The sequence below is a fragment of the Clavelina lepadiformis genome, chromosome 4 (assembly GCF_947623445.1).
Source record: "Clavelina lepadiformis chromosome 4, kaClaLepa1.1, whole genome shotgun sequence".
Classification (NCBI taxonomy): Eukaryota; Metazoa; Chordata; class Ascidiacea; order Aplousobranchia; family Clavelinidae; genus Clavelina; species Clavelina lepadiformis.
This window is the reverse complement of record NC_135243.1, coordinates 22,460,994-22,484,729: the sequence shown is the minus strand read 5'-3', so window position 1 is coordinate 22,484,729 and position 23,736 is coordinate 22,460,994. Positions and strand designations below refer to the sequence as shown.

Below are 23,736 nucleotides of genomic sequence, written 5' to 3'. Positions count from 1 at the left end.
AAGAACTATTTCGAGAAAGGGAAAAATTTTATAAACACAAGTTTAACCTTTGTCCTACTGCAGGGGTCGGCAACCTACGGCCCGCGGGCCGGATCCGGCCCGCCATGCGAAATCGTCCGGCCCGAGACATATTAATTAGTTATCACAAGAATACGGCCCGCCGTGTCTTATTGAGTTTCAAACTGTAGTGTTAGCATTTAGCAATTATAGTATTAATGAAAATTCCGGCCCGCCAAAGAGTTGTACGCTCGACATTTGGCCCGTGACTAGCAAAAGGTTGCCGACCCCTGATTTAAGGGTAAGATATTCGCGTTTCAGAAAAGCTGTCCCGGCAGTTACGGCCCGCCAGTATATTTTATTTTATCAAATTGGCCCGCGGCTCAAAAAGGTTGCCGACCCCTGTCCTACTGCATGGGTACAATTGTAACCTTTCCAATTTTAAATTAAGACAGTATTTTTTCTAGAAACCTGAGAGACCTGAAATTTCCTGACATCTCTACATTTTTGTGTTAGATTAGGTAGACTAAATTTCAAAAAAAAATCTTTACACGTTACCGAGATAGAGAATCGAATTGTTTTTACACCCTTAAGAGGCGGCATGGGTACAATTGTACCCTTACACATTTTGTATCGCAATGACGCCGGAATGCATAAAACAAAGACAATTTTTGGAATATTCAGTGACCCAGATTACAGAAATGATTTATTTGATACAGAAATATGAAAGAAAACTTAATCGAGGTGGTTTAAGTCCGTTTAAGTCCGTTTCACAAGTGATACACTTTGTATTTGTTACTGAGTGTTCGTCGCCAACAGGCTGAACGCAAACCACGCAGTTTTTCCTGGTCTTTCGTCGTTTTCGTTTCTGGTGTCTGCCACATAGCAGTTACCAACAATCGATGTAGCTCCATTACTTCCATGGGGTTCTTTGGAGTTAGTTGCTGGAGTTAGTTCGCCTTCTGGCGGTGTCGCAGTGTGCGTCCTAGAACCATTTCCACTGCAGCTCGAAGGAAACGATTTCTCATCACCATCCGGTTGGCAGAGCGAGCTTCCCCTGAAGGCATACATAGCTGTTTCGCAAGATCTTTCAGAAACTTTCTCTGTTGGTCCTTTTTTCAGAACTCTTGGTTTTGCTCCCTGTAGATGATAAACGACGCTAAGCCAGTGAAGTCGATCATAAAAAGTTCAATGGCCTACGCAATGTCCGTCGTTTACTCACCCAGCATTTTGTCCATCGTGTCCAACCCACCTTTGGTTTTGACATAAAACTTGGTTATCTAGGGTTTGCTTGATTGCGTCGCTTTGACTTCTCCAGTCATGTGCATGGATGATAGAAGAGCACGACCGATTTTTTTTCTTTGGCACATATGAACAGACTCTTGCATGGTAGACGAAATTGGTCGAGTAAACAGCCCTTTTCTTGGCAGGCTGCATATTGCTAGGCAAAAACCTTTTGTTTTTTCTGACTGTTCCAACTAAACTACTAAAGTCATGTCCCATGTGTTCATTACATTAGCTAGCTGTGCCTGTGACGAAGAAAGAAATTATTATCAGTGGTGACATTTCTTCCAGAGCCTTAATACAAACAGGCCAGGCTCAGCTTGTCTGGGACCATCTACTGGCTTACCAGTATAAATCTGACCATGTAGCGGGTAGGAGTTTGATGCATCACAAGCCCAGAAATCCTTGATGCCATATTTAGCCTGTTTTGATGGTGGGCTATATACTGTGTAAATTGAGTATGTCCTCGATGTGGAAACAATTGTTCATCTATGGTGATACATTCATGTGGTTTGTAGGCACTCTCCTAATTTTTATTCAGCATGAGCCAAATATCTCGTATTGGTGCAGCTTTATCATTTTACTCATGCTCTGCACGGGTATTTTCCTTGTCAAATCTAATAAATCTGAGCATCATCTTGAAACGGTATCGAAACATAGCTGCACGTACAAGAGGCAAAACATCTACTTTCCACATATTTTCCAGATTATCTTTGTTATTTCTGCGTACACCAGCAACAATAAAGATGCCAATAAATGCTAAAAAATCTATGCTAAATTTCAAATCAGTGAAATGCCATGCAATATCAGCGGAAATTTATGGGAGTTGAGTACAGGGGCATAGTGAGCTGTTTTTCTGAGTATAACCGAGGTCACAAAGATAACATATCATATAGCGTTGTCCAATGCCTACGTGGCCTAACAACACGTGTGATACTTCCGTAGAGCACAATATTTAAACGTTCGGACCATTAAATACGGCACACCGCGCAAAAAGTACAACCAACTTGGGAATTTCAATATAAAATGTATTTGGGTACAATTGTACCCATATCGCCTTTTAGCGGTGTAAAATTATGCAGTAGGACAAAGGTTAACACAAAAACCATCTAAATCTAAGGCACCAGTTTATTTCAATGGTTTTTAATTAACATTCGTGATGTAGCCGAAAATGTTTCTCTTTGCTAAAGTTTGTGATTGTGCTAACTGAGCGTGTTGTTGGGTTGTTGTTGGTTGAACAGTTGTTAATTATTGTTTGATCGATTGTTCGCTAATCTGACTCCATAGATAGCGCATTCATTAATCCCTGATAACCAGATTAACATCACAGTACCATAACCAAACTGTCAATGTCTTTGAATCATCATTTATTATAGGTTCTCAACGAAACGTTTACTGTTTTCAGAGCACAGAATAAAGCTGCGTTCAATAGACTGTAAATTACCGACTGTGAATGTCAGACTAACACGTTGAACGCTGTAGTACGAATGACGTAATTCGGAAGTAATCAAAACGGGATCGCGCATACTAAACATGGCCAAAATATAGTACAGTGCTTATTGTTAAACACACGATATAAAGCACAAATAACATTATAATATCATCAGATCTGCACGAGAATTCTGTAGGAATAAGTGCTAATTATCACAATTAGCACATGATAATAAGAAAACTAGATTTCTACTTATGGTATCAAATTTCAGATTTTTCATCCGGTCAGTAAGAAAAGTTTTGGCACAACCTTAACCAGGCCATGATTCCTCAATGATTGAGCCCCAGTCATCGAGCATTAATTATCTTTAGTATAGCTAGATTAGTTTAATTGTCTTTATACCTTTAGATTTAATTGCGTAAGCCATTACTTTAGGCAAGTGTAGAAACATGTTTATTTCCACTTAAATGTTTATATGTATAAAGTAGGTATGTCTGTTTCGACACCTGATTCTAAAGGAAACATCTACTAAATATCCAATAACTTAATGGTCGTTGTGTTTTTATTTCGTTCGTTACATTTTGTATGGTAGCATCTTGCTTGTCGCCACCACTAAAATTGGTACCAGAAATAGAGAACTAACTTCCACAAAACACTTTATAAACGTACAATTACTTGCGACCTTTTAGTGTGAGTTGGCCACATGTTTTCGGTTTTAACTAGCCAGCAGCAGACGATGACCAGCTCGGCCACAGTGCATGGCGACCCCAAGTTGAAATGCACACGCAGCCTGGTGCTGATACACGGAGACAATCCTTCGTTGTTCTTGTCTCTCTATGTCTCTCTCTCTCTCTCTCTCTCTCTTTCTCTCTCTCATTCACTCCTAGCACTCTCATAATGGCTGATGCAGCTCGTCAGGAATTTACAGAGTCAGTACCGATGCCATACCCACGTGACTCTATGCTACGTCCTAATGCGAAAACAACTACGTCAGAAACGATCATGTGAAAACCTCGTGTTTAAAAATAAAGACGAGACCTTACCTCGCCTGAACTGGTAGGCTACAACAATTTGGAAAAACAACTACGTCAGAATTCCGAGGTTAAATTTAGCAAAAAATCGTGCAACTTTTGGACGTAAACAACGGAATGAATAGCATAAAGATTTATGCATTACAAAGAAGTTAAGTAACCATAGGTCTATAAATAAGCAATGCATCCCATTTTTAAAAAGGAGAAAGGAGAAGCAAAAGAGGAAGCGAAAAGTAACTTAAGCGATTAGAGGGACGATTTATGCCAAAAAAGGAAGCGACTATCTTATGATAGTTTGCAACATAAAATTTATGCAGTAGTGCCGAGTGCATTTAAAACAATCGGGTGTACTTCGACTTGTCAACGAGCGACTGACGCTGTAAATAAAGGTGATGTGCAGTTACTGCAGTGATGTTTTTTTCTTTCAGGCGATCGTATCAGTAAGTAAGTGTATGGTAATTTGCATTTTCATATTGCTATAAACCGAGTAGTCAAATTCATCGGATAGAAGAGAGAGAGACTAATCAGCTGACCAAGACAATAGCCAAACTCAAGACAGCCAACTAACGTGACGAGTTGAGGATACTGTTTAGTCGTAATAAGTTATAGTGACGTCATATTTACGTCATATACGACTAAACAATATAAAACGTCACAATCTCTTCCACGCAAGCGGTAAGTTGTGTAGCCCTCCGTTTGTCGATACCACTGTAACTAGAACCATAAATGATAACTTATTTCCAGCGAACCATTGATGAGCGCACAACTTCTTACAGCTTTTGAGGTATAAGTTGGCCACATCTCTCTGGTTGTAAGTAGCCAGCGGCAGACGAGGACCACCTCCTCAACAGCACCAACGCAAGCAATATCATTGGAGATGGGAAGTCCAGCTGTAAGCGGCTTTCGCAGTATCGATACCAGTGTTCGTTCGCCACTCTCTCCGCGAGAGAACAGCAGTAAACCAGGTAAATTTGCCGAAAGATTTGTGGTGTCTTTTCCTGCTATGACTTTCAATTCAATCGACTTTAGACAAGGAGGCACAAAGACACTCTTTTGAGACATCTCTTTTCTTTAAGTTATTCCTATGCTTTGCCACAAGCTGTCTGTCAACAAAATAATATCTAGTTAGCCGCAGTCGTAGATTAGGAACAGGTCAACAAAATATATATCGCGTAATGTCTTTCTTTGCGCTGTAACGGTACCGTCGGTACTACTGAAAAAATAACCGAATACCTGTGATGAATTTTTTTTTTCGATTTCTAATCTGTCCCGGTACTTTTAAGGTGATTATTTCAATATTTTGAGATGTAAGGTACCTGTACCGAATAAGGCCCGGTCCCTAATAAGGCCCATTGCTCATATTTCGCAAACCCGTGCAAATAAATGAAAGATTTTGTCCCTACATAAAAACTAATATAAATTCATGATGGTTTACCAGATTTCATCCTTTTCACGTGATCAACCGATTCGCTAGAGCACAACAAAAATTTGATATTTACAGTTAAGGTGATTTTGTTAATTTAGAAAAAAAGTAAGTGAGGATTTGGCCGGTTAAATGAACTGTTGTCAGCCGGCTGAAGTTTTCATGTAACAACCAACTTAGTATTGAAAAGGATAATGCACTTTTTTTTGCTAAAATTTTTCTGATGATAAAAATGTGAAATTTTTTTCGTGGATGCCACATGCGCCTAATAAGGCCCATACAAGATGCTTGGCTAATTGATGTCCAGACTTCAAGAGTGGTTCCAGTCATCAGTTGGCAAATTGTTGCAGTTACTTTGATGCGCCTAGTGGAATCTTTTTAAATGTTTGTACAACTTAAAATGTGAAATTTCTAATAATGTTATATGTTGTCTATTACTATGTTTTGAATCAAAATACTCACAAAATTGGTGGGCCTATGCTCCTAATAAGGCCCATTTTTTGGAATTTTTAATTTCTTTATAAAAATTTTTTGGGGATGTCAGGTATTGTGGTTTTAATATGTTGTAGTCATATACCCTCACTAATAGAATACGATTTTTCAGTCTATTCTCATTTATGGTTCTTGAGTTATTTTCAAAAAAGTGTTAGGTGGGCCTTATTCAGTACAGGTACCTTAGACTATGATTTTCAAGAATTCATTTTGATTACGTCTATAGCAATATTGCTGTTTGCTGTTTTTTTTAGTCTATAAATGTGTAAAAAAGTCACAAGATATTGAGATCACGCAAGATGTGACTTGCAGTAACCAGTAGGTATTTGACAATAAAGGAATAAAATGCATCAACATCCGTTATACAAAAAGTAGCAGTAGAGAGCACTGACAGAGTAGGTTTACGGAAGTACTTTTTTGAAACAGTTCTGAATAGCCTGCTGTTAGCGTTGGTACATTTTGTGCCAAGTACCGGTACCTTTATGGTGTTGTCAACGGTACTTTCAAAGTGCCTATTGCCCACCTTTGTTCATCATCATAATTTTTAAATATAAACTAAATTTGAGTGAATTTTAAGTGTAAACTATTCGTTATACTTTTGAATGGTTGTTAATGATAACGTTGTCTCGTGTTCTTAGGAACCATAACTTTGTTTAAATCGATTTTTGGTAGGTCTTTATCATTAATGTCGCATAATACAAGAGTTTACTGTATATAGCATACCGTACGTCAAATAATAATTAGCCATTAGAGACGGAAAAACTCGAATAAAATCATGTTCTTGGAAAGACTTGACTTGAGTAGTAGTGCTTGATCGTGTTAACGAGAAAATTTTGATTGACTTGACTCGAGTCCCAAAACAAAATATTTCAAATCGCTGTAAAATCGGTTTTTATACTTTTAAAAGGTTTTATTCACAATTCACGGCGCTATGCATTGTATTGTTTGTGCGAGAGCGTCAAAAACGATTAAAATCAGAATTTATGCTAATATGTACGTTACGAGTATTCAAAAAGCTGCTTATTATTGATCTAAAACGAAAAACTAATCATAAATGGTGAATTATTTGTGACTTGGCATATTTTAAGACGTGGACTTGACTTAATTGGTTGTGTATAGGAAGACAGTTTACGTTAGAGTCGTCGCCTAACGTCGGAAGAGACGGCGAAAGATCCCAATTAGCCTTCATTAAGACTCTGGGATTCTGACTAATGGATCAGTTACAAGTGTTTTCGGATACCACTTTGCACAGACCAACGTTGCCAACAGCGTAAACAGCCACAACTTGTTTTCAACAAAAGTAAAACGAAGTGAATCAAGTAAATTGTCAAGTAAAATCAAGGAAAATTGAATAAGCGAGTTGAACACATCGTGCGTTCGTTTATATACTGCACTTGGTAAGGCAATTTATGTGAACACTGTGAATGCGCAAAATGAATGAATGGATGAATGCAAAATTGTGAAGAATAGGCCTTAGCGATATGCGTCCAACTGCCACTAATGTGTGACGTTAACTATATCGAGGTTCAATCGTCACACACTGACAACTATTATTTTGCTTCCAGTCAAGTAATCTTGGGGGTTGCCCCTCACTTCGTTACTAAACTGTTGCATCAGTGTTGTATCGCGTGGTTCGCTTTCGATCTTAACAAGCTTTAGGTTTAAGTTAGATTAAAGGGAACAGAAATCAACTTATTTTCTGCAAAAGAATAGATATACGTTGGAATTCCGAAAACGTGAACGAACTTTATCGTTTTTTTTGTTTACGAGTTATTGACATTAGTGTTTTCAAAAAAACTATGTTAATATGTCACAAGTGAATGACGTAAGTTAACGCCAGAGGCTGGGACCAGATACTTCGTAGACAACATTGCCGTAAACAAATGAGTTGACGATAATTTTGTTCACACTTAATTTAGCCAAGGCCTGCTGCACTTTTATGCTTTTCACAAATTTCTTCACACACTTTGATGCTCTTTGCACTTTGCCATTTAGGTTTGTCACACAAAATAGGCATGCAGTAAATATAGGCTACAACATGGTTATTGAAAATCAATGTAGCTTACATCGATATTGCTACATACGCTGGGTACTTGCTTTAAGACTAAACCAACCGCATAATTAACGGCCGAGAAAGGTTCCCGTTGTTTTAATGACTGTGGTTTGCAAAAACATCATCCTGATAAGAGTCATACTTTGTCGCGTTTAGCAAGCTCTCGACTGTACTTATAGCTGTCATTAACCTTTTTCGGTTGCGAACAAATAAGCTTGGTATATTTCTGCTAATTCGGCATTTCAGTAGGAGCTGATTTATGTTATTAGAACCAATGGCTTCTAGCTTTAACAACCCATTTTGCGAAAACTTAATTAGTATGTTGTTGGTCGAGATTGTACTTTGCCGACGTCAAACATCGTATACACTTGAAACAGTGATATGTTGAAATGTTTTGTTTATTTGACACAGAGAAGGAACTAGGAAGTCATAGGCTGTGCGCTATGAGAGCCGCTTCGCACGTAACTGTGGTTGCGTGTACACTATTGCTTAAAGTAGTTTGAAGTTGTGACTTTGTATGACTTTTTTGTTGGTTTTTAACGTAGAAAGGCGTTGATAAACGTCTGTAGAAGTACTCCCAAAACAGTTTCGTAAATGGATGAGGTTATTAATTGCAGACAAGAACAAACTAAAAAGCTTTCCAATAGAAAATAAAGCATTTTATCAGTGAATATCAACTTAATTGTAGTTTTTACTGTAAAATCAATAAAATGTTACAGAGACCATTCGATTATTATGAACTGGACACATACAAAGGACGAATATTTCTATAACGGTTATGTCCAAAGTAATGTGTGTAATGTCTAAAGTTTTCTATTAAAGTTCGATCTTTCTACAACTTTGTAACAGTGATTGCAAAAGCATTTCTAGGAATACTTTGGAGAATATAGTGCCATTGTAAAGTTTATAGTATTGAGAAGTTTAATGAGCCAACAAAGAGATGAACCGTAACAATACATTTATAGCTCAGAGTATCGTTAAATACATAATGGAAATGATTACTTTAGCCTTCTTTTAGTCTTAAGTCGTAAATTTGAAATGCTCCTTTGTTAAAATGTACCATTTTGTAATAGAGGGTTCGAACACTCCACACTAACTTCTTTAAGGCCAAATACGTATCTTAGATATCGACCCGGATATGTATTGAACGAAAAAAGAATATTATAATATCCAGCAGGAAATTAGTACCGTAGAATGGTTTGGTTACTGAAGGAGTATTTGACAGGACTACAGAAGTATAGGTAAAATCTTGTGAACGGCCCAACCAAAAGAAAAATCTTTCTAAAAATTTTATGGTTCAAACTACTATGTCAAGCTCTATTATGATCAAAGTGTCTCTTCTCAGAGGTGTTTATTAATTAATTATTAGTGAAGTGGTATCACTTACCACTATTTTCGTACCGTTCCGCGATGGTTTTTATCAGGCCGCATGAAAAGTTAAGCATTTTAAACTTATTGCTTTTTCGAACTTATAACATTACAGTTTCTGATGTTCTATTATTTTAATCTATCCTTACGAAACTCACCCGCATGGGTTTGCGAAACGTGGGGTCAACACATTTAAGCACCAGGAGGGCTTCCTATGTTATTAAATTATGCCGGTGGTAAACATAGCATTGCTAGAAAATATTTGCTATTGAACTTACGTTATTTAGCGATGACCCTTGGTGGTGAACAATGTTGCAACAAAAAGCAGGATCAGACAAGTTTGTCGCGTTATGACGAAATAATTCATTTCTGTTGCCAATCAGCATGGCAGTGACAAGTGAAATGCAACAATTATGACCCATTGCGACGTGATACCTGAATTTGCTTTCGGTATTTACGTAAACCTGGCATGAGATTGATATTTGTTTTGCGCGTGTTTTCAGTCAACTTTGTCAGTATCCACAATTCATAAAAGTCAGCTACGTTTTGTGCTACCAGTTCGGTACTTTTAGTCAGTAATTTTTATCATCACAGCAGTTAGAAGAGCTAACTACTGCCTCATAAGCCATCAATACAAACCAAGGAACCTACCTTTCACCGTGTTATATATTTAAACGCTTAATGTCATTATTGTTTTCTGAATTATAGAAGGAGTTGGAAAAAATTAACTCACAAATAATGGACATATGCAAACAATGATATCATTGTGGAATGAAATGTCTTAACAGTATTTCAATGACTGCTAAATAATGATTGTCGATTGTTTATCTGCAAAACATTAATTGAAACTTAAATATTTACCGTATCATTTGATCTGTTTGTATTTTAGATTTTATGAATTAAATTTCTTTTAAAAACAAAAGTGAAACAACAAATTAGCAACAATTTCTTATTTAGTGTAATTACTTCAAAAAAACAGAAAAATCATTAAGTGTACAAAAGCATTAAATGTACAAAAAAATGTTTCAAACATCTGCAACGAATTGATGAAGCTTGACGTTTATAATAGTTTGACTAATGTTTTCTTTGTTTAACCTTTATTGTCAAACAACGACAATTTGATAAACAGACTATTGTAAACATGCTAGGGGGAAAATGCTGCCTTTTCATTCTGTTGTCGATCTTGCTTGTTTTCGGTGTTGGCATTGCGGTAGTGTGCTATTTTAAAGAAAGAACGCATAAATGCCAGGTGAGCATCGTGAATGACGTATTGCCTGACGTCATGCGCATATTATTTCAACCTTTTTAACAGGTGTCTGATTGGTCAAGTTGGAGTAGCTGTAGCCAATCAAGCGAAAAGCAAACGAGGTTTCAGAGCATCAAGGTTTGGCCGCAAGTCAAAAGAATAGATTGTCCACCAGAGGGAAACTTGAAAGAAGGAAGAGCTTGCGTTGTTACTGACTACTCACCCGCTTGCCAGGTAAGACTATCTTTATGAGTGAACACACCGAAGAAGAAAGTAAAGAGTGCGAAATCAGTATTTGTTTTTTGGTTATCTTATCTTCCAAACGAGACAGTAATTTTTAGCAAAACCTTTTTCACGAAAAACTAGTCCGTTTTTTTTTCTAAGATCAATTGATTGAATTTTACGTTATTTTGCCTAAACAGGTTTTGGAGTGGTCTTTGTGGAGTGAATGTAACCGCGCTTGGAGGCCTGGTAGACGAGAACGTCAACGTAAATTTGAAGTGTTACCAGGAACCAATCACACGTCTTGCCCACCATCACGTGACGTCCAAGGTTGTGAAATTCCATCCCAATTGTTGTGGATATCTGATCCTGAGATGATTGCTGCTCTCATTGTGTCAATCACGGTTGTTGTGTGCGTTCTTGTTTTTGTCGCGGTCAAACTTTTCCTTGCCGGACAACTTGCCAAAGAAACAGATCCGCCAAATATTTATTCCAAGATGAAGGAAGCCTTGATAACGTGATTGCCGAAATTAGGCTATTATTAACTTTCAGGAAAGGTACCAGGTTATTTCGGGTTTAGTAATTAAATGTTTTGTATTTTACATGTCAATGCAGCTCATGGAAATGGTAAAACTTATTGTATAAATCTGTAAATGTTTCTTGAGAATTGCAGACATGATGGACTTACATGTAAGCTCATATGCACATAAATATTAATCCCGAAGTTTTTTTAAGTATTTAGCAGCATTAATTTTTGTTGCTGATAAAACGAATGTAACCGCCAACTCGGACTTTGCTCGTTTATGTATAACTTGGTAATATGAGTTATTGTACATTTCAAAAATATATTTGACTTTTGACATCTATCTTTTAAAATATTTTGGGATGGTTTTTTGTTTAAAGTCAGGTCATGATAACATGACGTCAAATCAAATGGTGACACAGCACAGTCGACCCCCTCAGGTTAAAGGCAAAGGAAAACAAGTACTGGGCATTGCATGCTCTAAGTCCTAAGATATAACGCATGTTCGCATCTAATAAGACAAACGTGAACTTATGTGAAAACTTATTAGGAAACGATGAGTCGCAAAAACACTTTAACGGCTAATGTTCGTTGGCATCACGTCAACATACTATCAGGCAAAAAAACAGAGGATTTTCTTGCGTATTCTATCCGCACATCAGGTGAGAGTATAAAGTGTAAGAGGGTTCAAACGCAATGAAAAACAGGAAGTGAAACTTTAATTGTCATCTTTAATTGGGCGTGCATCTGAAACAACGCACGATCCAAATTTTCGAAACGTAAAAGCAGTGTCTTGATCACTTTGTAGTTGTTTTGTTGAGTAAAGCAAAAAACAAACATTTGGACATTGTTTAAATGCTTGTATGCCGGCTTGAAACGCTAAGTGTCTACCATTCACACCGTTAACTCCTTTAAAACTAAAGCCAAGGGCTTTTCCTAAAGTATAGTAAGTTGTAAATCTGCAAATTTATAATAAATACATCAATATTAGCAGAATTTCTTGTTTTTACCTTTTCGTGTTGCAATGATAGGTATTGCAGAAAAAAGAACACAAAATGTAATAAACTTCAATTTCGTGACTCTTAAACAATTTCCTGTTTTGCGTAGTGGTCCGCGATAACATTTTCTGTCACCTGGGGAAGTACCAAACTGGACTACTGCTGGAACACTACATATATGCCATACTTAGGATACGATAGGATTTAATACAAAACTTGTGCAGTTCGAAACTTATTTCACAAATTTGCAAACGCGCCAGGAAAGAAATGGTTCACTGGTATACCAGAGAAATGTTATCAGATTTGCTTAAGGTGACTGGTTTTAGTTAGCAGCAAAGGTTGGTTTCAAACTATACTTAGCATGTGCATGATTTCTTCTGCTGAAGTGTTCATTGTCTACTACATGATGAGTAACAGCTTGGTGTATACAGTAATAGAAAAGCATGATACCTCAAGCATTCCCAAAGAATGTTATAAATATTAGTATGACTTGATTAACTTGTCTTTATACACTAATGTTTAGAAATATTTGAAAACGGATATCAGATTTTGAGTACGGCACGAAAACGTTTGTTTTGTAGAAATTGCAAGAATTTGTTTTACCTGTAAACCTACGATTTTTGAAAATTAATGTGAATAATGAGGAAATCTAAAATCTTGGCTTTGATGATGATTTTACTGGTAACCGCGCTGATTGTTATTGGAGTTGGAGGATCCCTTTTGTGGTATTTTTTGGGGCGACCAATCGACTGCGAAGTAAGGATCTAAAAACTTTATACGATATTGTACAAATCGCTATTAAGGTATTTAACATTGTAGGAAGACAACTAACAAAAGAATGAGAATATACGGAACACAATATTTCTCGGGTTCATTCCGATAGGATTGCAAGCCTACATTACAGTATAAATTAAAATGGAAAAATTGGTTGATTTGTTGATAAATATGCAAAACCTGATCATTGATTTTAGGTCTCGAAATGGTCAGGCTGGTTCAACTGCAGCGATAGTTGTGGTAACGGAACACAAGCAAGGAATAGAACTATCATTCATCTAGCCCAGCACGGTGGAACACCTTGTCCGGCAGAGTCAAAGTTGAAAGAAAACACAACTTGTTTGCTGAAAGAGTGCCCAATAGAGTGTAATGTAATGGAAACAAGGATCCTTTCTGTTTCATATACTGCGTTGTATTCTGAAAAATTAACAAGTCATTAATTACAGTACTTTTTCTTACCAAATTATATTTTTTAGTTGTCCGACTGGTCCAACTGGTCGTATTGTAGCCAGACTTGCGGCGTTGGAACATATGCACGATCCAGGTACATTATTCACAACGCCCAATACGGTGGTAAACCTTGTCCAGCAGAGAAAGAGTTAAAAGAAAACACAAGTTGCAAGCTAATGGAATGCCAAGTGGATTGCAATGTATGCTAATTAATGACAAAAAAACAAAGCGTGACGTTGTGCCGTGTATACAATTAATGCCATACTTCAACTTAGTAGGCTACAATATATCGTTTAGGTTTCTGACTGGTCAAGTTGGTCCAATTGCAGTCACAGTTGTGGGAACGGAACACGAGAGAGGTCCAGATACATTATCCAGGAATCTTTGCACGGTGGTACCCCTTGTCCAACAAATGAGGAATTGGCAGAAAATACGACGTGCAAGTTAAAGGAATGTCCTGTGGATTGCAATGTAATGGCAAACATATAAGACGTTCCATACTCTGTTTAGGCCATGCAGCTGTCAAATAGGCCTACATACTGTCAGTAGCCTATATTTAAATATCACCATGTATGGGGGTGGTTAACCTGGTCCAACTTGAGCAATGCTGTACTTTTGAAAAGTGTACACAGGAAAGCTCTAGGTGTATTGTACGTGATGCTTAACGCGGTTGGGGCATGCAAATGAAGACGTGCAAAAACGTCATTTTGCAAACTGAGGGATGTCCAGTCAATTGTGATGTAATCGACATTCGAATCACGTGATTAGTGACATGGGCGACGGTTCAAATGAACGTCTGCAGACATATGATATCATGATGTGTTACCGTTAGTCATAACAATCTGTCGGTGTCTACCCTTTCCTTGCCTTTGTCTTGTTGACCATAATCTATAGAATACTGTACTTGAAAGCATCGGTGTAACTGCGAATAATATTTTCAAAATGTTGAAGCCTCATATAGTGTTATTACATATGGGTCGTTGCCGTGTACTTCAGCACAGAAATATTTTCGGTTTACACATTGGCTTTGAAACCGTACAAATATAGTATATTGCCAATTGACGGACGAAAACATGACTATTGTTTCTTTAGATTTCGGACTGGACAGGCTGGTCCAATTGTAGCCACAGATGTGGAAATGGGACACAAGAGCGTCAAAAATACATTTTTCGAGAAGCACAGTACGGTGGATCCCCTTGTCCGGCAGATGATGAATTAAACGAATCGATAATTTGCAACAAGGCCGAGTGTCCAGTGTATTGCAACGTAATTGTTACATAAACCCCGTAACAAAAACAAATTGTGTAAAGAACTTTAATTGGTATATATAATGGTGTAATAATTTGTTTTATTACGTGATTATTACGGTTCAGGTTTCGTCCTGGTCTGGCTGGTCTGCTTGTGACCGATATTGTGGAAACGGGACTCAGGAAAGACACAGAAACGTTACTCGCTATACCCAATATGGTGGAACACCTTGCCCTCACTATGATGACTTAATGGAAATCAAAACCTGCCAAATAAAAGACTGCCCGATAAATTGCACAGTAAGTTCAGAGCATTTGTATTTCATTATCGTTTGAACGTAGGATACTGTATATCAGAAATGAAAAAGTCTAATTGTACTGTAGTTGGTAATACAGCCTTACTAGTAAGTAAACATTCATATTGCTATGAACCATGCACTTATGCATGATATGCATTCTGATTCATTGCTCATTATAAAGGTATCCAATTTGTCCGAAGAATGTCGAAGTCGTAATAGCGGCAATAGCTTCATGCCAAGCAGGATAATGACAACTGCTACGAATGCTCTGGTTTTGCCGATTTTGCTTTACATAATGGGACAAATTTGAATTTTCTCTGATATGTTGACTTAAAAAACGAATAGTAACAGATATGAAGAAAGCTACGTTCAAGTTTTCATGCATTTGCTTAACTTTGTACGCTTCTCGTATGCAATAATACGCACAATATTACTAATAAGGTGAACATGTTTGTTTGGTTTAGTTAAGAAGCAACATAGGGGTAGCAATGACACGTTATGAAATATTTTAAATAATGCATGGTATGCAACAAATCATCACGAAAGATTAGTTTTTCGAAAGGGGCATCCGCATCCTCAGTATAGGAAAGATATGCTATAGAAATCGCTTTTAAGTAGGCTAAATGGAAATCCGTGTACGCCACGCAATTACTTCGACAACGTAACTGCAGTATGACACAATTTGTTACTTTTTTGATGCAGCACAATTACTACAGTCTACTAACATTTTGAAAATAAACTTGCTCATAAACGTGAACAACGTAAACGTCTGGATGTGCGGTTTTTGAAATAAATTTGATTTTGTTAGGCAAGACTCAGTCATAACTTACGTATGAAATAACAGAACGAATATTGTTGCACACTTTGTAAAGACATCAGATACATGTTGGTAATCGCAATTAAACAGGGTAAATGCAGAAGAAAAAGGTCACAAAATCGGTTACGCGGCATAACGTCGAAAATTGACCGTATTACTGTCTCCTTTGTTTAGCCTTTTCGCTACAGCGACTGAAAAGTCATTAATTTATCAATCCGAAAAATCTTAATATGGTTATCAAAACTTGCCATTTCTGGCATAACTACAAGCACATTTTTTATGAAACTACTCTCATCTGATGGTAGATAAATCAGAGAAAAAGTTGCAAAGTTCCATGAGTCTATCTTAAGCAGTTTTTGCACAACTACGAAATATTTACCATGTAGCTGGAACCTAGCCACACACATTGGCAGAATAGGGTTAAAGCTGAAATGTTTCCAATTACATGTGTAGCTTGTAAAGCATGTTTCATATCGCTGAGAAGGGCACAATACAATTTCCAAGAGGCCTGTACTAGGATGGCGTGGGCCAGTTTATATCGTAGCCTATCTACAACAACATGGATTGACAACGCAAAGGCCATGGTCCAACTCGACTCTAGGCTTGTCGCTTTGTCTCGTTAAGTCACTACAGCGTATTTAGGGGAGGGACAATCCATTGGGTAATGATCCCCCTCACAAACCCAACCGTTTTATGCCATAGGAATTTTAAGACTTTATATTTTGGTTTATTTCATTTCCTTGTTTGTCATTGCATTTGCGACTACTTATTAGCTACAACCTATAGCAAAGCATATAATAAGCGGATACACGGCGTTTCAAGATCGTTATATGCGGTATCTCAAAAATGTTAGACACCCCGTGTCAAAAGTTTATACGGTAAATTGACAGCTATTGTACGTCAAAAACTGAATATTACCGATCTAACTGATTTAAATTAAATGGGTTATTGCCTAAATCTACCTTAACCTTTTCTCTAAATTGATTGTAGGATATACCTCGGCATTTGCATGACTTAAACTAAACTAATGATTGGTTAATAATCACTTTGTCATCAGCAAAGCACAGCGAGTTGTAACCTAGCGACGATGACACAGTAAAAAAGGAATAGCACAAGCACTCATATTTAACCACTTGGTGCTGACAAAGCGCAATTTAGATTGCATTCTACAGTCGGTGAATCAGTGCTCGCCTCAGCTCCACCGATGACAACTCTGGATGTTTCTTGCAAGACACTGAGCATTGCAATTCAAAACTTTAACATAGTACTATAGTACCATATAGTAACATAAAGAAATGCTGTCCTGCATTTGCAGTTCATGCGTGAAACAGAAATACTTCATGAATACACTTAAATCATTTCAACGATTTAAACATGTCTTGCAACAAGTAGCTCTTTGTTCATGCAATATAGCAATAACAAATGGTAAAAGAGTCACAATTTCAAGTTGTACATATCTCACAAATATGCTCCTCACATATACCAAAATTTTTATAGCCAGAAATAATTGCGCACGCGACGGAAAACGTTGCAGATGAACTTTACAGTTTCACTTCGAGTTAAAATAATTTACTTACCGCTATAAGCCCTGGCCTGACCCTTCGTTGTTAGCCTATTTATTAGGCGTCTTATTTATTATTTCAAGTATAGTCATAATCTGTAACTTTGCAGTAATTTAAAAAATATGTATATGATTCCACTTCAACATGAAAACCTGTTGCCAAAAACATACAGTATATACGAACATGTTACTGTACATTTCTCTTTTTCTGATTGCCATCGCTTTTTCTTTTGTTCGTTGCGTGATCATTTACTGAGCTCGAAAAAAATAATTGCTAATTATGGATCAACCAAACATTTTATTTTTCGTCAAAACTTCGGTGGGGATGAAAAACACCAAGCCAATTTTTACAAGTATGCGCCAATGAACGGGATAAAATGCCAAAACCGAAAATGCTTAAAACTTGCTCAAAAATAGGTAAGGTAATAATTGCTGGTAACAACTAGCACGGCCACTAAGCCCATAATTAGTTAAACTGACAAAACATAAGATAAAGATAAAAAGCGAAGATAAGCCGAAAAGCAGGTGGTGTATTCAAGCAAAAGATGATTGAACATCGTTTCAATGCTGTACGTCAGTGGATTGGAAAAGAAAACCCAGCTTAAAACAAACCCTATCCCAGGCAAGAGCCCGGTTTCTGGTCGACATAATACTAATGTAGGGCGTTGTTGATGAGCCCGAGATTGATGTAGAAACGGAAAATGTCCGAAATTAAAGACTGCGATGACACTGGTTGTGAATTCTCAATCCGGGAACTGATAAAGCAGTGTTAATCTGCATGAAGACAGATGGCAACTTTAAAATTAACTATAGTTCTCGTGGAATAAGTTATAAGAATAGCTAATAAACGTGCTAAACATTGAATGCACAGATGGGGACATTCTACGACTGCAACGTTTGCGTGCGGCGTAAAAGAGCTGCTGTAGATCGTATTAGCAAGTAATCTAAAACAAGAAATGGTTGATTATTTGCTGGCGGTTTAAATGAGATTAAAACCTTTGTCAAGCTCAAAGTTATGCTTTATTTTAACCTTGTGTATAGTATTCAAATTATGTTTCAGATCAAATTTATGCGTGTGTATATAAAGTCTACGTTAATATACACGGTTAAAATTGCGAAAAAATATTGGTATAATAGAATCGTAAAATTTATAGTGCTAAAGTGCACTTATTTTCTAAACCATAATAAAACATTTTTTTCAAACCTCAGTAACTCTGAAATCACGCCAGGCGTTCCGAACAATCAGCTTTGTAAGAAATCATCGTGTAACAATCGATTTTCTCAATTACTTCCGATTTAATCGAGGATTTAGATGAAGAAGGAAATGACGTGTGCGTTGAAGCAATGCGCTGAAGACAACACTGCAAAACACGGTTTGCTATTGTTGCGTAATATGCAGTTGAATTAATCCAGTTTCTGTGATATCGCTGACGATGAACCGTCACAAAATATTCACTGATAAAGCTTAAGATTAATTGATTAGAATATAGTTTTGTGCTGAAAAAAGGGAACACAAATGCTTGGCGGAAACTTGCTACTTAAAACAAGAAACGTTTTCTATAATAACAACACGAGTTTACAAAATCTTTTCAATGGCGGTCCACAGCGTACAAGTGATTTTCATGAAGCGGTCGCGTCCTCTCGACTTTGGCTGCTTAAAGCAAACATATTTTGTATCAAATGCAGAAATGAACTGCTTATAATAACGAAGCGATAAGTCAGAGTTGTTGTGACAGGCACCGACATAAGTCCATACTTTGGTCTGTTACCGCGGTTCTTAACCTTTTTAGCCTGATTTTCTATCAAGGCCGACCACTAAACCAGCTTTCCCAAAGAGGTATGATCAAAGAAGTTTACTACTACAGTAGACATAAATTGGATTAACAATAATTGCGTTTTCAGCGTTGAAGAAATTGAATGCGTCACAGTTAAATAACAGAGGCTTGGATGACCATGATCGCCGATGTCGGTCGCAGATCTGGCACTTATATAATTAAACACCTGCCCACATTTTAAGCTGTTTTAAGGGCATTTCCTGTTAAATTGAACAAACTAATAAACCTGGCATGTTATTGCCCCACAATGTACACGCGGATGTCATGCAGTATAGATTTATATTGAATAATAAGCACAGGTATATATCTTAACTGGAACAAGTTTCACAAACACATTTTTAACAAATCATCTATGCTCATTGCTCATCCATGTCAAACAGTTTCAACAACATTCAATTTTGTCATAAGCTATAACCACAAAAACACGTCTCTGAAGTAAGATCGCAAACTCACATAAATAGAGGATATAAGTCAGAATTTATTAAGTCGACAATTAGGTTGTGGTAATTTCAAATCTGAAGATATGTTAAAAAGTTGATGTAGCGAACGAGTTCGATTGAATATTATGAGCAAAGTTTGCAAATTATTACGTCATAGGCATTTTTCTATATGACGCGATGAACAGAATATCCAGATTGCTGCAAAAAGCAATGTTCATGAGTAATAATAAGGTTATATCAATGACGTCACTAATGATAGCAAATCTTCTTTACAAAATAGACAACAAGGTAGCAAGGATCTAGTCCGTTTCATCGGTTTCAAATAAGGTGTCGGGAGCCATCTCCGCTTTTCCCATCTTTCTTGCTCCACGCAAACAAACAACCAACTACGATGAAGAAAGCTGCGATGACACCAACCAGGGTCCAGGAATCGCTTCCCCCGTCAATAATTTCATACTTCTCAACACCTGACGTAATTAATGTCGTCATAATGGTATAACGAAACGCGTAATTGCATTAAGTTTACCTTGACACGTTTTTTCATCTTCTCCAAGAAATTTACCATCATAACACAAGCATATGACGTCATCATTACGCATCTCACACACGTCACTGCAGCCACCGTTTGACTGTAAAAAAGTTAACAAAGAAAATTAAAAATCTTCCTCAAACATGTTACATAAAACAAATACGACGCGTGAGTTGTTACCTGCTCACAACTCTTCTTCCTGCTATTTTTGATGAAGATAGGTCCGGATGAAACCAGGAGCGAATCAGGGGATGACACCTCACGTTTCCTTTTTTTGGTACAACCAGGCTGATAAAATTATGACACAATAGTAAAAAATTCATCAAGGAACTTAATTAAGTTCAAGAATTTTCAAATGAAATTAAAGTTCCGAAATCCTTTAATACAAGTGACCCTTTTATACAAGATACATCCGAGCTTACAGCAGCCGGACATCCAGAGTCAACATCCTCGTGACATATGGTGACGCGACAATAAACATAAATTGCTCCCTCTGCATTCTCTGACCACACAAAGGACTTAAAATTGAAAGTAGCATTTTTTTCCATATAGTTCCGGTCAATTTCGATTGCGTCCTCGGATTCAAATGGGTTATTAGCTGGACAACTTTTAGAATAAAAAATAAACGTCAATAAATATGAAACAAGGATCATTCTTTCATTGTAGCTAGATCACCTGTTTTCAATGATGTTGTATCTTGTTCCTACATCATCAGGGTTTTCACTAGGTGTCGCCCAGCATTCCTTTAACTGAATCAAAAACATTATCATAAAATGACATTATCTCTGACGTATGGCAGCAATCGTAAGGAGAGCAATTGCAATTATTTCAAGTGCTTATCATTTGAAACCTGAACGTAAAAAGCGCCGTCGGTTGTACTCAGCTCTACTTTTGTGTAAACGGGTTCCGGGACCGTGACCTCAGCACCCCCATCGAGTTCAAACGAATAAGACTGATCTGTGGTGAATGTAATGCTAACTCCTAATCTTCCTTCTTGCTCAACGGAATCCAGCTCCACTTTCCTGTTGAAAGTTGATCAATGCAACGAGCGTCAACATGTTGCAACAAACGTCTAATACTCACTTGATCTCTGGAACAATCGCTCCAGTTTCAAGCAGTTCTGTCCTGTTGTACTCGCACGTCAAGTTGAAGCATCCATCCATGTAGCGCTGGATCGGTTCAGACTTATTCAATTTAGGAAGACATCGAAGAAGAAAGTGCGCTTTGAGAACGTCGTCTGTGATCTACAGTAAGTGGTACGTCACAAAAAATGTTTAGTTTACAGTATCGTAATTTGTTTGAAACAAACGTCCGATAAAATAATTCGTTTTGTCTTAAATCTTTGATGAGATGGAAAATACCTCCAATATCGAGCAATCGTACAAACCAAGGTTGAAATTTGGATCACTCGCATTTGCTTTACACTCGGGGTCAACTGAGTTCACATCTTCGACAGGAGTTGAGCTGATTATGACGTAACCGTCTTCATTTCCGCATAAATCGTACACTGTATGGTTTAATAAGCTAAAAACACCAATAGCATGATTACGACATCACAGTATATCGGTCAAACCAATCTTACAAGGGTTTCAAGTGGTATGATCAAAGCTAATGAGTATCAGTCGAAGTAATTTTAATGAAGCTTTAAATTTTAATCACCGGATTTTAACTTGGCCCTGGTCGCTGCAAGTAAGCTGTTCTGGAAATAAAAGTTGAAAAAAGATGTTGTGAGTTTATTTAAGTGAAAAATCTCAAACACAAATGCCTACTTTTTTCAAATGTTATTTGAAATCCTGCTTGCAAGTTGAAAATGTCTGAAACAAATTGTATTTCTATTTCTTTTCCGGTGATTTCAAATGGATCAGGAGCAGTGATTGTACTACTATACCCAAATCCTGTCCCTTCATCCGACGTTATCTGCGCCAATACCAGATTAGATAAAACCACGTAAATTACCAAGTCACCAAATTTACTTTACAACAATTTCATTCGTTGTACTCACGTAAAGAGCATCGATATTGTTTAGTCCAAACGTAGAATTGAAGGTAACCGCATATGTGGTTGATTGACTGCTCTCTATCACCGTCTCCTGGATGTAATTGGCAGGATAAGTGGCAGGAAAGTTTAGTGATTCTACCTTTATCAGAGATTTGTCCACAACAGCTACCGATGTTACATTTGATGTTGGCACTTGGAAAAAGATAAAAAGCATTTCTAAGCATTAAAAACCTAGGTTTTAATATTTATTATTGGATGAGTATTTATATCTTATCTATCTATCTTATCTATATTTATATCTTTATCTCAAGTCTTTAGCAAATAAGATAAATCAGCGATTCCGTCTTTCAAACATCCCAAAGAAAATTGGAAACAGTAATAAAACGGCCGAAAATTATTCTATTTGAAACTTAAACTCAAAACAATTCATTAGAAAATATACACCAAGATTGCAGCAAAATGAGAAAATATCACGATGAACTAAGCCTTAAAGTTGTGGATTAATGTCGTTCGGTTTTTCTCATACAACTATTGTTGGGTATTTCTGATTTCCGAGTTTGCGTCTTATCGTTAAACGAACCAACAACGTTAAAACTTGATCACAGTCTTCAAGCAAACATAACATACTGCGGTATGGCGATGACACAAAAGCCCGAGCATAAGAAGGTGATCGGTCAGTTCAACCAACGATTGATTAAACTCACTCGTCGCTGTTGACGAATAGTCCTGACAAAACTATACGGCTTGAGGGTGTGCCTTAAACATAGCCCTTTCCATCGATCGATTGATTGTTCGATTATAAAAACAAAAAGATTAAAGTATGGTGCTGTCAATATTTATGCTTGATGTTTCCAGCATCAATAAAAACTACGAACTATCACCAATCACCTGTAACTTGAAACAGAAAAGCCGATGTTGCTTCGCCAACACAGTGGATGAATCCTTCAGTTAGATTTTGCGGTAATTCAACCCAACCAGCCAATGATTCTGGAATTGCCCCCAGAAACGTGCCGGACGTAGAGCTTCCTTCGTAAAACTAAATACATAAATCATGACCAAATAAAATAAGTCTGTATACAAACGTAATAATGGGTCTACCGTAAAGTAACAACTGTCTATCGATTACGCTCACAATAAAAACTGTACTTTACGTCTTTAGAAGAGATGATTAATCATTGAAACTCAATTTATACTCAAATCACCAAGCATCGGAATCCAGGAGAAACGGTTGTTCCTGTATATTTTGGAATATAAACGACCGTCGTTCCATTTATGTCCCGATTAATAGTGGTATTAGTCACAGGGCAGTCGCTTGGCAATGGTATATTTACAAAATCTCCAACCACATTCAACTCTAATACTGATGTACACTGCGCATCTGCTCCAGCTCTCAGCAATCCAACCAGTAACAGAAATATGAAACCGACAAACATTTTACAAACGTCAGGTTCCCTCGTTATACAACTAAAATCATAAAAGATCTTACGCGGCATAAAACGTGGCTCATGCGGCAGGATGCATCACAACGAAACAAACAAAGCAAGACAGTTTACGGAAATACGATTGTGCGATGAAACAATGCGATTAAAATAATGAGTGCTACATCCGATGATTACCTTAAACATTCTAAATATCATTCGCAGTATATTATGTAGTGCTTGTATACTGCATGGATATTAAGCAACATACTGTATAATCGCTAACAAATAATAAGCGA

The 23,736-nt window shown here is 37.2% G+C and overlaps 4 protein-coding genes and 1 long non-coding RNA gene across 7 annotated transcripts; 3 read left to right on the top strand and 2 right to left on the bottom strand.

Moving 5' to 3' along the window:
- Positions 1 to 761: 761 nt before the first annotated feature.
- On the bottom strand, positions 762 to 1,521 carry LOC143451292 (uncharacterized). The gene is made up of 2 exons (XM_076951739.1): positions 1,220 to 1,521; positions 762 to 1,137 (listed from the first exon to the last, which is right to left on the bottom strand). Exons 1-2 carry the CDS (start codon positions 1,262 to 1,264, stop codon positions 793 to 795), a joined length of 390 nt encoding a protein of 129 aa, XP_076807854.1. The 5' UTR covers positions 1,265 to 1,521; the 3' UTR covers positions 762 to 792.
- Positions 1,522 to 4,166: 2,645 nt separating this feature from the next.
- LOC143451289 (uncharacterized) lies at positions 4,167 to 11,414 on the top strand. Of its 2 annotated transcripts, none has more exons than XM_076951734.1 (5): positions 4,167 to 4,419; positions 4,521 to 4,709; positions 10,229 to 10,329; positions 10,393 to 10,560; positions 10,749 to 11,414. In XM_076951734.1, exons 2-5 carry the CDS (start codon positions 4,622 to 4,624, stop codon positions 11,067 to 11,069), a joined length of 678 nt encoding a protein of 225 aa, XP_076807849.1. In that variant the 5' UTR covers positions 4,167 to 4,419; positions 4,521 to 4,621; the 3' UTR covers positions 11,070 to 11,414. The 2 variants fall into 2 exon arrangements, with proteins under 2 accessions (XP_076807849.1, XP_076807848.1); XM_076951733.1 differs by having other exon boundaries at positions 4,489 to 4,709.
- Positions 11,415 to 11,565: 151 nt separating this feature from the next.
- Positions 11,566 to 12,318, top strand: LOC143451294 (uncharacterized). The gene is made up of 2 exons (XR_013114847.1): positions 11,566 to 11,733; positions 12,179 to 12,318. It is a non-coding gene; the product is annotated as an uncharacterized LOC143451294 (long non-coding RNA).
- Positions 11,727 to 15,285, top strand: LOC143451284 (spondin-1-like). 2 transcript variants are annotated; one of them, XM_076951727.1, is made up of 8 exons: positions 11,727 to 12,381; positions 12,651 to 12,825; positions 13,041 to 13,214; positions 13,320 to 13,493; positions 13,591 to 13,764; positions 14,386 to 14,559; positions 14,667 to 14,840; positions 15,021 to 15,285. In XM_076951727.1, the coding sequence occupies exons 2-8, from the start codon at positions 12,709 to 12,711 to the stop codon at positions 15,147 to 15,149; spliced, it is 1,116 nt and encodes a 371-aa protein (XP_076807842.1). In that variant the 5' UTR covers positions 11,727 to 12,381; positions 12,651 to 12,708; the 3' UTR covers positions 15,150 to 15,285. The 2 variants fall into 2 exon arrangements, with proteins under 2 accessions (XP_076807842.1, XP_076807841.1); XM_076951726.1 differs by having other exon boundaries at positions 11,727 to 12,407.
- A 4,029-nt stretch (positions 15,286 to 19,314) lies between these two features.
- LOC143452866 (uncharacterized) lies at positions 19,315 to 23,530 on the bottom strand. Its single transcript, XM_076954004.1, has 13 exons — positions 23,222 to 23,530; positions 22,908 to 23,055; positions 22,024 to 22,211; positions 21,791 to 21,938; positions 21,681 to 21,720; positions 21,383 to 21,545; positions 21,105 to 21,265; positions 20,872 to 21,043; positions 20,697 to 20,770; positions 20,444 to 20,627; positions 20,202 to 20,309; positions 20,019 to 20,121; positions 19,315 to 19,959 (listed from the first exon to the last, which is right to left on the bottom strand). The coding sequence occupies exons 1-13, from the start codon at positions 23,510 to 23,512 to the stop codon at positions 19,811 to 19,813; spliced, it is 1,929 nt and encodes a 642-aa protein (XP_076810119.1). The 5' UTR covers positions 23,513 to 23,530; the 3' UTR covers positions 19,315 to 19,810.
- Between the last annotated feature and the right edge of the window lie 206 nt (positions 23,531 to 23,736).